The 13,096-nt window shown below is 42.8% G+C and overlaps 1 protein-coding gene across 1 annotated transcript in view; it reads right to left on the reverse strand.

The window, feature by feature from the left end:
- The window catches only part of LOC112570128 (xanthine dehydrogenase/oxidase-like), a 25,800-nt gene extending 14,012 nt beyond the window's left edge, over positions 1-11,788 (reverse strand). The window contains exons 1-25 of the mRNA XM_025248379.1: positions 11,413-11,788; positions 11,154-11,262; positions 10,706-10,763; positions 10,291-10,387; positions 9,695-9,803; positions 9,398-9,524; positions 9,035-9,096; positions 8,627-8,746; positions 8,294-8,359; positions 7,945-8,089; positions 7,373-7,540; positions 7,035-7,111; positions 6,292-6,385; positions 5,768-5,880; positions 5,374-5,555; positions 5,074-5,236; positions 4,545-4,755; positions 4,230-4,432; positions 3,699-3,818; positions 3,181-3,399; positions 3,006-3,069; positions 2,544-2,613; positions 2,266-2,353; positions 1,873-1,959; positions 1,273-1,464 (exon numbers count right to left, since the gene is read on the reverse strand). Of these exons, the coding sequence (XP_025104164.1) occupies positions 1,273-1,464; positions 1,873-1,959; positions 2,266-2,353; positions 2,544-2,613; positions 3,006-3,069; positions 3,181-3,399; positions 3,699-3,818; positions 4,230-4,432; positions 4,545-4,755; positions 5,074-5,236; positions 5,374-5,555; positions 5,768-5,880; positions 6,292-6,385; positions 7,035-7,111; positions 7,373-7,540; positions 7,945-8,089; positions 8,294-8,359; positions 8,627-8,746; positions 9,035-9,096; positions 9,398-9,524; positions 9,695-9,803; positions 10,291-10,387; positions 10,706-10,763; positions 11,154-11,204 (2,886 nt within the window). The 5' untranslated portion in view covers positions 11,205-11,262; positions 11,413-11,788. The remainder of the gene's footprint in view (positions 1-1,272; positions 1,465-1,872; positions 1,960-2,265; positions 2,354-2,543; positions 2,614-3,005; positions 3,070-3,180; positions 3,400-3,698; positions 3,819-4,229; positions 4,433-4,544; positions 4,756-5,073; positions 5,237-5,373; positions 5,556-5,767; positions 5,881-6,291; positions 6,386-7,034; positions 7,112-7,372; positions 7,541-7,944; positions 8,090-8,293; positions 8,360-8,626; positions 8,747-9,034; positions 9,097-9,397; positions 9,525-9,694; positions 9,804-10,290; positions 10,388-10,705; positions 10,764-11,153; positions 11,263-11,412) is intronic.
- Between the last annotated feature and the right edge of the window lie 1,308 nt (positions 11,789-13,096).

The raw sequence follows: 13,096 nt of genomic DNA on the forward strand, positions 1-13,096 counted from the left end.
GGTGTGTGTGTGTGTGTGTGTGTGTGTGTGTGTGTGTGTGTGTGTGTGTGTGTGTGTGTGTGTGTGTGCTGTGTGTGTGTGTGTGTGTGTGTGTGTGTGTGTGTGTGTGTGTGTGTGTGTGTGTGTGTGTGTGTGTGTGTGTGTGTGTGTGTGTGTGTGTGTGTGTGTGTGTGTGTGTGTGTGTGTGTGTGTGTGTGTGTGTGTGTGTGTGTGTGTGTGTGTGTGTGTGTGTGTGTGTGTGTGTGTGTGTGTGTGTGTGTGTGTGTGTGTGTGTGTGTGTGTGTGTGTGTGTGTGTGTGTGTGTGTGTGTGTGTGTGTGTGTGTGTGTGTGTGTGTGTGTGTGTGTGTGTGTGTGTGTGTGTGTGTGTGTGTGTGTGTGTGTGTGTGTGTGTGTGTGTGTGTGTGTGTGTGTGTGTGTGTGTGTGTGTGTGTGTGTGTGTGTGTGTGTGTGTGTGTGTGTGTGTGTGTGTGTGTGTGTGTGTGTGTGTGTGTGTGTGTGTGTGTGTGTGTGTGTGTGTGTGTGTGTGTGTGTGTGTGTGTGTGTGTGTGTGTGTGTGTGTGTGTGTGTGTGTGTGTGTGTGTGTGTGTGTGTGTGTGTGTGTGTGTGTGTGTGTGTGTGTGTGTGTGTGTGTGTGTGTGTGTGTGTGTGTGTGTGTGTGTGTGTGTGTGTGTGTGTGTGTGTGTGTGTGTGTGTGTGTGTGTGTGTGTGTGTGTGTGTGTGTGTGTGTGTGTGTGTGTGTGTGTGTGTGTGTGTGTGTGTGTGTGTGTGTGTGTGTGTGTGTGTGTGTGTGTGTGTGTGTGTGTGTGTGTGTGTGTAGTGTGTGTGTGTGTGTGTGTGTGTGTGTGTGTGTGTGTGTGTGTGTGTGTGTGTGTGTGTGTGTGTGTGTGTGTGTGTGTGTGTGTGTGTGTGTGTGTGTGTGTGTGTGTGTGTGTGTGTGTGTGTGTTGTGTGTGTGTGTGTGTGTGTGTGTGTGTGTGTGTGTGTGTGTGTGTGTGTGTGTGTGTGTGTGTGTGTGTGTGTGTGTGTGTGTGTGTGTGTGTGTGTGTGTGTGTGTGTGTGTGTGTGTGTGTGTGTGTGTGTGTGTGTGTGTGTGTGTGTGTGTGTTGTCCATGGAGTGTAGATCTTTGTGTGTCGTGGAGAGTGTGAATATACAAACATCTGTACATGACAACACACAGACTACTCTGATTACAGGTAGATTAAATAATAATAAAAAAAGGTGCCAGATGAAGAAAGAACTACCCTAGAAACTTGGGACAGACGATCAGTCACCTGTTCTGCGGGAAGATTGAGGTAGGCAGCCACCTGGCTGACAACGGTCTCCACAACAGCAAGCATCTGAGGGTGGCCAAAGCCACGGAAGGCAGTGTTGGAAGGGAGGTTTGTTTTGCAGACGTGACCCTTGACACGCAAGTTAGGTATCAGATAGGCGGCGTCTGTATCTAGAACAACCCTTCCCAATACCTGAAAGCAATAAAATGTAACAAGTCACTATAATATTTAAGCAGCTTCAGTCGACAAGTTGTGGTCAACAGACGAGCTAGAGCCATGTTTAACCCATCACAATCAACAAGTTATGGTCAGTGGACAAGTTACAGCCATGTTTAACCGGTCTCAATAGAAGTCTGCATTTGCATATTCATGAAAGCGCACATGCACACAGACATGCACATGTACATCATTGCAAGTTCTCTTTCTCTCATATGTATATATTTAATCATACTCTGTTTCACATTATGTGAATTACACAATATACGACTTACTTAGACATATTATCTGCATTTTAGTGACATTTGTTACTTGTGGTATGAGTTTCTGAACAACAACAACAACAACAACAACAAACAACAACAACAGTATTATCTGACGTACGTCGTAGGAGAGATCAACGGAAGCCCCGGCATTTAAGAAGTATTCAACGTCCAAAGCTTGAAGAATACCTTTGGATGTGAAGCCCACCTGCAGAACGAGTGAAGAAAGGTTTACCGCTTGGGTTACAATGGGATAAAAATCAAGGCCAGTGTCTGAATAAGACAAGCGTGCGCGCGCAGTGCTCGTACAGTGCTTACGTAACGTACGCAACATACGTCACCATGCTTATGACATGGCGGCACTCAACCACTCGGCTATCACTGTGACGTAACCTTCATGATACGTACGCACGCACATCTCTCTGTACATATTGACACTCGTACAAAAATAATAACAGCAAGGCACATAAATGTAAGAAGCATTTTAAAAGTAAACTGCCAGGTGAAGAACCACCTTGTATCTGCCGAGTAGCGGGTGGCGTGTACCCGTCATCATCATGTCCTCATCACGACTGAGGGAGCAGCGCACAGGTCGGCCGAGCCTACACACCACACAGTTGAGATAAATGACAAACGACCAACTTTAATAATCACAGGGGACAATTATTACTCGGGAAGTTTGCCCAGTTCAAGTTATGAAAATGAAGTCTGAACATGCTTCGGATATAATTAAGGACTAATCAGTTCAATTTTGTGAAGGACAACAATTAGTCACACAGATCCTGAACTTACTTCATGGCTGCAACTGCAACTGGCAATGCTAGAGCATTGGGACGTGTCTCTTTGCCCCCAAAACCTCCTCCTGAATAATGTGCATGGTATTGTCATTGAAAACAAGCGAATGAACAAGCTTTCGTCGGAGATAATAGTTACTATGACATACATAAACATGTACCTACATGAAATAACGCGCGCGCACACATTCATTCTCTCTCTCTCTCCCTCTCCCTCTCTTTCTCTCTCTCTCGCATGCGCGTTAACTATTTTCTTTGTGCAAATCTCAAGTAAAATTTCTAGGGCTTTTGATATCTTCAAGTGTGTATTTTTCATGGTTATTACCGAGTGGACAAACTAGCTTCCGAAAAATAAAAATATTAACAGTCTGACTGATGGCGTTATTGAACCTCATATTGAACATTTAAACGGAACTGTCATTAAACCCTACATCATTAAAAAAGGAAGGTAATATCTTACCCAGCCTTTTAGCACGGCAAGTTATTTTGCTTAACGGCAATTTAAGCACTGCACCAATGGAGGTCTGAAAAAAGGCAAACATATTTAATTGTCATTATTATTACTCAATAATAAGCAAAGAGTCATGTGACATGTTGTGAAACAAGCCAACGAACAGAGTTTCCAGGAAGCCTACCTGGAGCTGAGTCAGAGCCTGGGTGCTGCAGAAGACCTCCAGTTCCCCGTCCTCACCTGGACACGCTCGCGTTACCTGCGTCTCCAGGTAAAAATGTTCTTGAGCGCCGACCCTCATCTCTCCCTCTAATGTGTGAGCCGCCGCCGACAGCGCCACCTCCACGTCCCCCCTGCAAATGGTGGGGTGGAACGGGAAGAATGAATTTTTCTGGATGGCATCCTGTGTTGGGAGAAAGAGTGGTAATTCATCAAAGTGGTTCCGATCTACCGAGCAACAGTTTCAAACAGTGTAAACCAAATTTTACAAAAAAAAATGTCTTTATGGCATTGATGTTAAATATACCTGTATGGCTACTAGACAAGATGTACCTGTATGGGGATGACGTGCGAATACCTGTTTGATGATGACATTAGACGTACCTGTATAATAGTGTAAGCGATACCTGCATGGTAGTGCTGTGTGAATGCCTGTTTGGTTTGAATGTCAGTGTACCTGTATGATGATGCTGTTAGACGTACCTGTATGGTGATGACTGGCTCCAGTTCAATGTATTTCACCTTCACAGCCTGCGCCGCTCGCTGAGCCTGCACCTGTGTCTCGGCCACTACAGCTCCTATCACCTGGCCTTGGTGCAGCACCTGAAAGGTGTACACTAGTAGAAACAACGCTAAAACATTCTTGGACTTTCAAATTTAAGTAAACACTGTGCACATAAAAAAAACAACAACAACAAAAACACAAAATACTGAACCGACTCTCAATCCCCATAACAGAAAAAAGCACAGATGTCGATCAGCAGGTTGTCTAACTGTACTGACTGTCTCATTCGAGAATCAGTAGACCAAAGAACGGCTCCAGAAGAAAATGGAGATTTGTCATTACGAAGTCTCACAAAGAATTATTAACTTGCCGGCAAAAAAACAAACAAACAAACAAACAAACAAAACAAAACAGACAAAACAAAAGAAAACAAAAGAAAACAAAAGAAAACAAAACATAACAAAACAACCGAAATTTATTTTTCGTCCATAAAATATTCTCTCTCTCACCTCTGTCGATGCGAAGACTTCATCCAACCCTTCGCCCACAACCTGTGGTAGGGTGGGGTCCTTTCCAAAAAACTTTTCGCCTGGGACATCCTTGTGAGTCACAAAATCCACGACACCCGGAATACCCAGAGCTTCCTCTGGGTTCACACTTTCCAACTTTGCTCTTGCCTTGGTGCTCAGAACTAAAGCTAGGTACAGCTCACCTGTCAAAAATTCACCGCGTCACCAATTATAGTTACTGTGACAATGAGATCAAATCTTGCCAGTGAAATAATTTTTTTAAACGGGGGAAAAATGTAGAGTAGCAGCCCTCACCTCGCCGTGGCGCCATGTCGTCCACGTACACAGCCTCGCCGGTGGCGTGCTTGTAGGCGGACTGATGAACCACCGGCAGCCTCAGAGCATCCTCTGGCCACTGGGCGTCTGAACCAGCCTCGAACCACTGCACTGCCTCCAAAGGCTCCCTTTCCAAAGGTTTAGTAGCGCTGGCATCGGCACAGCTTACAGCAACCTTTGTCATCACACCCTTTGTCAACCGAATCATCGTCTCGTTTTTATGGATGTAGTCAGCGTGATTTGGCATGACAGTTTTTAACAGTCCTTTCAGAGGGTTGTGAAGAATTACATCATAAGAATGAGATTACGCATTAAGTTAATTTATTAAATTATAGAAAATATTAATTACTTTACGTTTAGATTACAATAAAATTTAGTGATTTAATATTTAACATTTAGCATGAAACATTTTTCGAAATTAGCGATTGTCTGCACAACGTGTGGGATAAGTTGATGACGAAGGTCTGTCACGTGTTCGAGGGATGGTAATGACCTCGTGGGTTCTGACCTCTTGATGCAGTCGTTGTAGCACCGCGGTATAAAACTTGAAGAAAAAACTTAGAGTCAGGGTTCGCCTGTACTCGACCACACCTCCAGGGGAATCCGGCGGGAGTGGTAGGTCAGAGGTCAACAGTTCGCAGGCCCTTCTAAGCAGATCGTCGCTCCAGGTACTGGAAATTACAGAAAGTTTTGATCGTTGATTTATTCGTGGACCGCGATTGTACCTGCAATTGCTTACGTCACTGATGACGTTTCAGCAGCAGACGTTTTCGCTGTGTCACAGTAAAAGGAGGAATGAAATGCTAACCAGCCAATCAGCTGCTTCATAGTCTTCGTTGCCATGACGGTGGTGGCAGCCATCCCACCAAAAGCCAGCGCGAGGTCTTTCACTGTGCCGAGGGTATCCAGCTCCACCCGCATCCCAGCGTTCACGATGGCGATGTCGTCCTCCTTGCGGGTGGATTGTTTGTACCCAAAGAAATATTCGTTCTGCAACACATTTATACCTGTTGTATTTTACGAAAGAGGAAGATAAAATCTACAAAATCTGCATAAAAACTAATTTTACACTGACCTTTCTAACAGTCTTAAAGCTCAGACAGACAGACAGACAGACAGACAGAAGGACAGACAGAAGGACAGACAGACAGACAGGCAGGCAGGCAGGCAGGCAGGCAGACAGACAGACAGACAGATCTTGCCTTTTTGGAGAAAGGTATTAAAACAGAAAGTAGAATCTCTGTCGGGAGGACCCCTGTCTGTCTGTATGATACAAAGAAGGACGGGTCCATTTTTCGCGTGCGAAGCGTGCCATCTGAAATGGAAGATCATGATCTCATTTGCTCGCCAGCCTCCCATCTCGCTACACTTCGCGAAAGAGCAGATGTCTCCTCCAGTTGGGGATCAGATACCCACTTTCTGTTGCCATTCTCCACTTTAGCCCAACATTTGATGGCGAGATAACGAGAATCTATCCATCATGTACACAAGCATTTAAAAAGAACCTAGAACCCTGTGTTTACTTTGTTTACATTTTCATGACATGACTCATGTTCTTTATTGTAATATTTGTGAGGTCATCTGTCACGTGGCATACGTCTGTTTACAGAACTGTTTGACGGCAGAGTATGTAAACAAAAAAATTACTCACTTTGCAGGCAACAAGGAATGACACAACATCCATTACACAAGAAACACACAAAGGGCGAGTGTTGCGAGTGTTTACCTTGAGACACCAGCTGCAGGACAGCGCCACACGCCAGCAGAAGTGGGTTGAGGTCTGAGATTGGACTCGCGGTCATGATGTTGCCACCTAGGGACTTCAGCCACCGATGTGAAAAAAGGTCGCATTAACAATCAAAACAGTGGAACTGTAAGAAATCTCAAGACTACTTCTATGTTTGCACTTTATGTACCCAAACCAGAACAATACATTTCAGAAAATGCCAGAATATCAAGACTGCAAGATGTCCATGATCTTCATTTGCACAAACACGTAACTATAATGTCTGTTTTGTTGTCTTTCTGAAATAATATGTAGGAGTGTCAAGAAGTAAGTTTATAAATAATGTGCAATGTCAAACGAAATGTGCAGCTAAAGACTAGGCTCCTCTTCTGAAAATAATGGATAGACTGTAGATGGCTCTGCTTGAAGTCAACAAGCCGCCATATTGGTACTCTTGAGGCGATCCCGTATACGTATTTTGAATGTATTTTCGATTTTTTTTTTCATAAGCTCTCAAATCTGCACGTTTTTTTTATTGTCATGAATTGTTTTAGTTGTTTGGTTTAAAACTGAGGAGGGCGGCGTCAATCAGTTGATAACTCCTGATGGTTTTCTATGACTTAAAGATGAGTGACTGTAACAAGCTTTATTACAGCGTGCCGCAACTTTATATCAGCGAGCTAGACAAGACAAGACACACTATAGGTACAACCATCCTGGAATCGTCAGAGCTAATAACTCACCGCCACATTTCGTATTTGATTTCCAGCAAACCATCGCAGCATCTCCACAAAAGCTGTAAACACACGGGTTGTCTCCTCTGAAAATAAAGCAGCACTTGCTCGATGAGCCCACTCTTACTTTATTAACCTGAAATAATTCTCAAGTATTAATAAAAATATCGCGATGACAGTATAAAAAAAAGGTGACAGTAATGACGATAATGGTGACGATGATGTGAAGGAGGTCAAGCAAGGGGAGGTCAGAAAGGACAAATATGACGGTGACGTGAACGTGGCAAACAAAAGACGGTGACGTAACAACACATAAAGGTGAGAATAAAAGGTGAATGTTTTCTCACCTGGGAGAGAAGTGATGGCGTCCTTAAGGGCGTTGTCAAGTGCTGCTAGTGTCACTGAAGCTCCTACTTTGATGCCTTCATCAACCTGCTCGATACAGTTGAGTTCCTTGACATGAGTAGTGCTCACCAGCACTGGGTACAGCTGCTTCTTAAACCGTGTTTCAATGCCTGTAAAAGTGTTCCAACAATGAGTTCTGATTACTGTATTTACCTTTAAAATAATAAGTCCTGAAACTATTCTGGTCTTGGTTTTTTTTTCAGGTTTTCTGGAGTTTCAGTGCGGTTCGCGTGAAGCAGATCCACCTTCAAAAATGATACGTGAGCCGCCCTGCATTACATACATTACATGCATTACATACCCTGAATGTACAGGGTGTGTATACCCTGAATGTACAGAATATGTTATTTCACCTCAGGTCTTAAATGATCACATTACTATTTCTGGTACTCTGTAATATGCAATGAAATATTTATTAATGTAAAATGTTGGTGTTTGAAGAAGAAAAATTGTGGGAATCTCGAGGTATAAGGGAGCAGATAAAATATGATTGAATATGTCGATGAAGTTTTACCAATTTCCGTGTTTCCGACAACAATTTTGCAGTTAGGATTTTTCCTTTTGATCTCGAGAAGTTCCGCGAGAGAAGTGGGACGATACCACGTGACGCGTGGCCCCACGAACTGCAGGAACTGGTTGTGCAGTTTCCTCCCTTGTAGCTGGTGGACAGGTAACATGGAGAGACATTTGTTTGTATACAGCAGTACATAGCACTACAGAGTGTCAGAGGTTAATATTTTGCCCAGTTTTCACAAAGTATTTTAATAACATAAGATGCTCGTGTATTGTTTGCAAGTCTGTGTAGGCAATGGAGACACAGGTGAGAATGTATTTTGCTGTGATAGAATTTATTTACAACTCACCTTGAGAAACGGAGGAAAGATAGGTTCTTGGGTAGGATCGTAGGAATTCTCAACATGGTCATCTTCCTGTAAAAAAAAAAAAAACACCACGTGATTTTGAAAACGAGGACACTGTAGTGAACTATTGAAATTTAAACGGGTGGAGTACAACATCGTTACACTAGAAATATAACCACTGAAGTGACAGAATTTCTAGGATGATAAGAGAATGACGCTAAAAATAACACATAATTAAAAAAAAATTTACTTATAGAAGTTTTTTTGTGATTAATTTAACATTTCATAAAAATTCCTCGTACTGGGGAAAATAACTTTATTTACTATTATTATTACATTATTTAAAATCCCATTTTGGATTCCATTTTGGTAAACTTCACTCAGGCGTGAGTTCTTCTCCGAGATGTTACACGAACTTTTATTCATGCAGCAGTTCGCTCCTTTGCCACATCCTTCCTGGAAGAGAAATTTAAAAAAATTAAACTGGGTAACTTGTTCTTTTTGGTTAAAGGGACAGACAATTGTCGACAGCACTGAGTAGCAAAGTAACAGTATGATAAAGCAACATCTTTTACTGTCAATGTAAATAGTCCATTTCAAGAGGCAAATATTCGAAAAGATAATCAAATAGTGCCTTATGCGGAAGAAACAGAAAAAATAGTAGCACTTCAAGAAAACCGAGTTAAATTAATTTAAAAAAGTATAAAAGAGCAATGAATATTCGTGCAAAATAAGGGAACAGACCTTTGTGAAGCATTTAAAACCCTGAAGTATCGGTCTGTACCCGGTGCACCTACAGAGATTTCCTGTGACATAAAATGAAAAAAATTACCTAATAAAATACTAATTAATTAATAATTAATTAATGAAATATTGATTGTTAAATAGCTGTGCCTTAATGACGCCATGTGCACCTAGATGACCCTTTGCACACAGGCTAGTATGCCTCTACCAACCCACCGATCATGCCATCTGTCACGTGATCCATCGTTCCATCTATCATGCCACACTCATGCCACATAACATGCCAGTCTCTTGCCTCTACCACCATCATCTCTCCTACCATCTTTCGTGCCGTTCGTTATACCATCCATCACACCATCATACCATCGAAGGCTGTGTGCAGCTGATGGAGAGAAGGTGTGGATGAGTTCCGCAGCAGCGTGTACATGGACATGACGAAGCCTGGTGTACAGAAGCCACACTGTGTTCCGTGAGCTGATGCTATCCTCTCCTGAAACACCAAGTTCTTTTAAAACTATAAAAGTTAAAGAAAAATTTTTCGATTTAATACTAACAACTCCTCTCAGTGTACGCATAATTAACATGCACCTAAACTACCTTTAATCACGACGTCTTTCAAGCAATCCAGTTTTGTAACTGACCAATCAGGATGAATCTCACCTGCACAGGATGAAGCTTCGTTCTCAGACTTCCGATTCCCTCCACTGTGGTGACAGCCGCGCCATGGAGGGAACATACGGGCAACAGACAAGCGTTGGCACTGTAATGACTGAGAGACTGAGCGAGGAAAACGAGTGCCATTCATCAAAAACATGCATTATCTCATGCAGCTGATAAGTGTGTGATAGGTGTGTGTGTAATTGTGGTTTACTTCTTTGTTCTTTTCCCGAGCTGTTAGGCAAAGCTTGGACACAGAGTGCAACGTGGCATTGTCGACTCAAATTTGTCTTCGAAAAAATAGAGTCTGGTTGAGTAATCACATTGCACTGAAGCTGTTTGGTCAAAGACCATCTGATGTCTTATCAAGCCATTATTTTCAAAGATGTAACCGTTACTGGCTGCTACTTTAAAGAAGAACGCGTCGGTTTATTTAAACTATCATTAATCATTCACTAAACGATCTTAACTTTGTAAAAATTTTCACAAAGTATTCCTCTTTAGATAGATACATGCGCAGAGTGTTCTGGTCGAGTTTGGTCTGTTCTGACGAAGGAAGTACGCAGTCGTGGAGAGCGGGTGGAAGATAAAAAGGATACTGTATCCTGTTGCCGTCTGGTGGACACACGGACACCATGACTGTGCAGGCACCACAGCCACCTTCACCACAGCCCAGCTTGCTTCCGGTTAACTGTACTGATCATGAGTTGAGGGACATGATAACATCGCATTTTTCACATCTCCACTTACAGATCGCACTAATAATAGCAACAGACAGACAAAAATGTGAATTGTACTTTTACTACTACTTCCATTGAATAAACTCTTAAATTAAGCATAAAATGGCGACAACTGACATTAAGGGACGCTATTACTTTGAATATGCAATGGGATGGCTCTAGATGTGATGTGCAGCACACGTCGGAAGAGCAAGTAGCATCACGTGACCAAGCCACCCTACACAGGTAACCCTGCTACCAAAAGGACTAATGGGTAATTACACAGAAGGGATACGCTCTGTTCGTAGATACTGAAGCAAAGTCACTTCCGGATCTGGATTGCAGACAATATTCTGAAATAAATTGGAACAACTTTGTGAGAGTAAAATTATTGCATTTTTATGTCCTAAAGGAAGAAGGTAACGCGGATAGACACACGTCTAGTTATTGTGATTATGTCACATGTCTACCTATCGTGATTGCGTTTAGAAAAGCAGGTAACATCAACAACATCTCTTCAGTTTCGTGAGAACCAAAAGAAACATTTTGCCCTGTAAAATGCAAATAATCTATTTGAATGAGCACTAAAAATGAGCAAAGCTCCGGCTCACTTTACTGATGTAGGTTTGAAATGTAATTACCGCTGCAGTCATCCTCTTTCCGTTGTGAAATGAGTGGAGAGACAGGCGGACATACTTGCCGACTGTGTGATTTACATTTGCATGTGGAAACAAGTCAGATACCTTTTTTCCGTTGACGAAGAAGATGAGTTCATTATATTTCGTGGAAGCCATTGTGAACTGCAGTGGTCATGCAGGCTCGAGAGATGTAGCACGAACTTGTATCACTGGACTGCTGACAGACGATTTTTTTCCAGTTAACTACTAAAACGAGGCAGGTGTGTACAAAGCTTCCGGTTTATTGACATTTCAGATTAACTACTAAGACTAGGCATGAGACTACAAAGCTTCCGGTTTAGTCACATTCATTGTTAAGGCTCACCGAGACAGAAGAACTTCGCAAGAGGCTAAGCGTTGGTCTCGGCAGACAGACAGCAGTTCACCTATACACGTCCGTGGTTGTGGCCACTGGCTAGTATGACGTACAAGTCACGTGATGCTGGTAGATCACAGACACACAGGTCGTGTGAAGATGACGAACTAACACACACACGCAGGCGCACAAAGAGCATGCAGCAGCGCCACCTCAACACCACACCGCACATCAAACGCACTGAACATCACACCATGTGAAATGTCATGCATAACTTAAATCCAGCAACGTGCAGCAGATATACACATCTATACACCCGACTGTCCATACAGACTACGAAGAAGACACATTCAAGAGAAAATGAAATGTGAGAAAGAGTCCTAGGCGACCATGCACAATAAACAACAGACATAATACTTGCAGTCACATGACAGACTGGATTCTCGCCGCAAGTTGTCTCCCACCCGTCGGGTCCGGCCTCTTAATAGTTTCAGTCCGCAGTCACGTGGAGGGGGAGTCACGTGATCACAAGGTCAGCAAGAAAGTCTTTTGCATGAAACACTGAGAGCACCAAACATTAAAAGAGACATAAATTACAAATGTACAACAAACCTTCTACAAAGCTCCTCAGAAGTTCATAAATAGCGTGCTTATCGACAATTTCAGTTGTTTGATAAATAAAATTTAACAATATCTATATTACAAGCAGTGACTGTCTACGAATAGAAGTCCCAACAAACACAGAATATATCCGACTGACTTGTGAACGTACATCCCGGACATTGGGGAGTTAACAGCAACAACAAACAGGTGGAGTGCGGAAGAGATTTAGTGGTAGTGTTATCATCTTCATAACAAACATCTTATCCTGTTATTTCTCGGTCACCGACTATGAAAGAAAAAACAAGAGGTGTGATCAAGCACCAACACCAGGCGAAAAATAAGTTACCACGTGAGTACTTCTCTTGAGAGATAAGCGCGGGGTAGGAGGTGGGGTGCGTTGGGAGGGAGAGAAGGGAGATATTGTGTTATAAACATTTCTCTCCTGGTCAACACCTGGACCTGCGTGGAATGTGGGCAACACCGTGAGAGTCACGATGTCGGCGGAGGGTCGCGAGAAGACGAGAGGGAAAACCGTTACATACAGTTGTCAGCTGAAATATCGTTTGACAGCGTTCCGTTATATGTGTGTCATATTTAGTGTCATGCATGCAATGGAGGAAATAAAACGTTCCAAGTGCCGTCCATCCTGTGTCTGGAAACAAACCGTACACTGAATCAAGCTACCCCACGTCGAATTTTGCACGCAAAATTCGACGTGGGGTAGCTTGATTCGAAGATGCTGGACTACAATGGTGAAGATCAATGACTGAGGACAGCAATGACGTTTACAAGAAGAACAGAACCGGTCCCAAACCTCAAAACGGTTGGATATGGTTTGGGGTCAATTTGGTGACTGATTAGGAGACTACCTTCAACTACTTTAAAAGCTGTATTCCTTCTAAAGCTTTAATGTCTACACCAGAAGTGTTATTCTGAAGATAACATGGATTGCATCCTACAGCCCTTTGCTACAGCACGTAAGCCTAAGTATACCTGAGATTTCTGTGTATCTCCTCTGACCATAGACGTCACGTGACATTATCTGTATGTATTAAATGTGATATTAACTTGAACGGGGAATGTCATGAAG

The sequence above is a fragment of the Pomacea canaliculata genome, linkage group LG8 (genome assembly GCF_003073045.1).
Source record: "Pomacea canaliculata isolate SZHN2017 linkage group LG8, ASM307304v1, whole genome shotgun sequence".
NCBI classification, from domain to species: domain Eukaryota; kingdom Metazoa; phylum Mollusca; class Gastropoda; order Architaenioglossa; family Ampullariidae; genus Pomacea; species Pomacea canaliculata.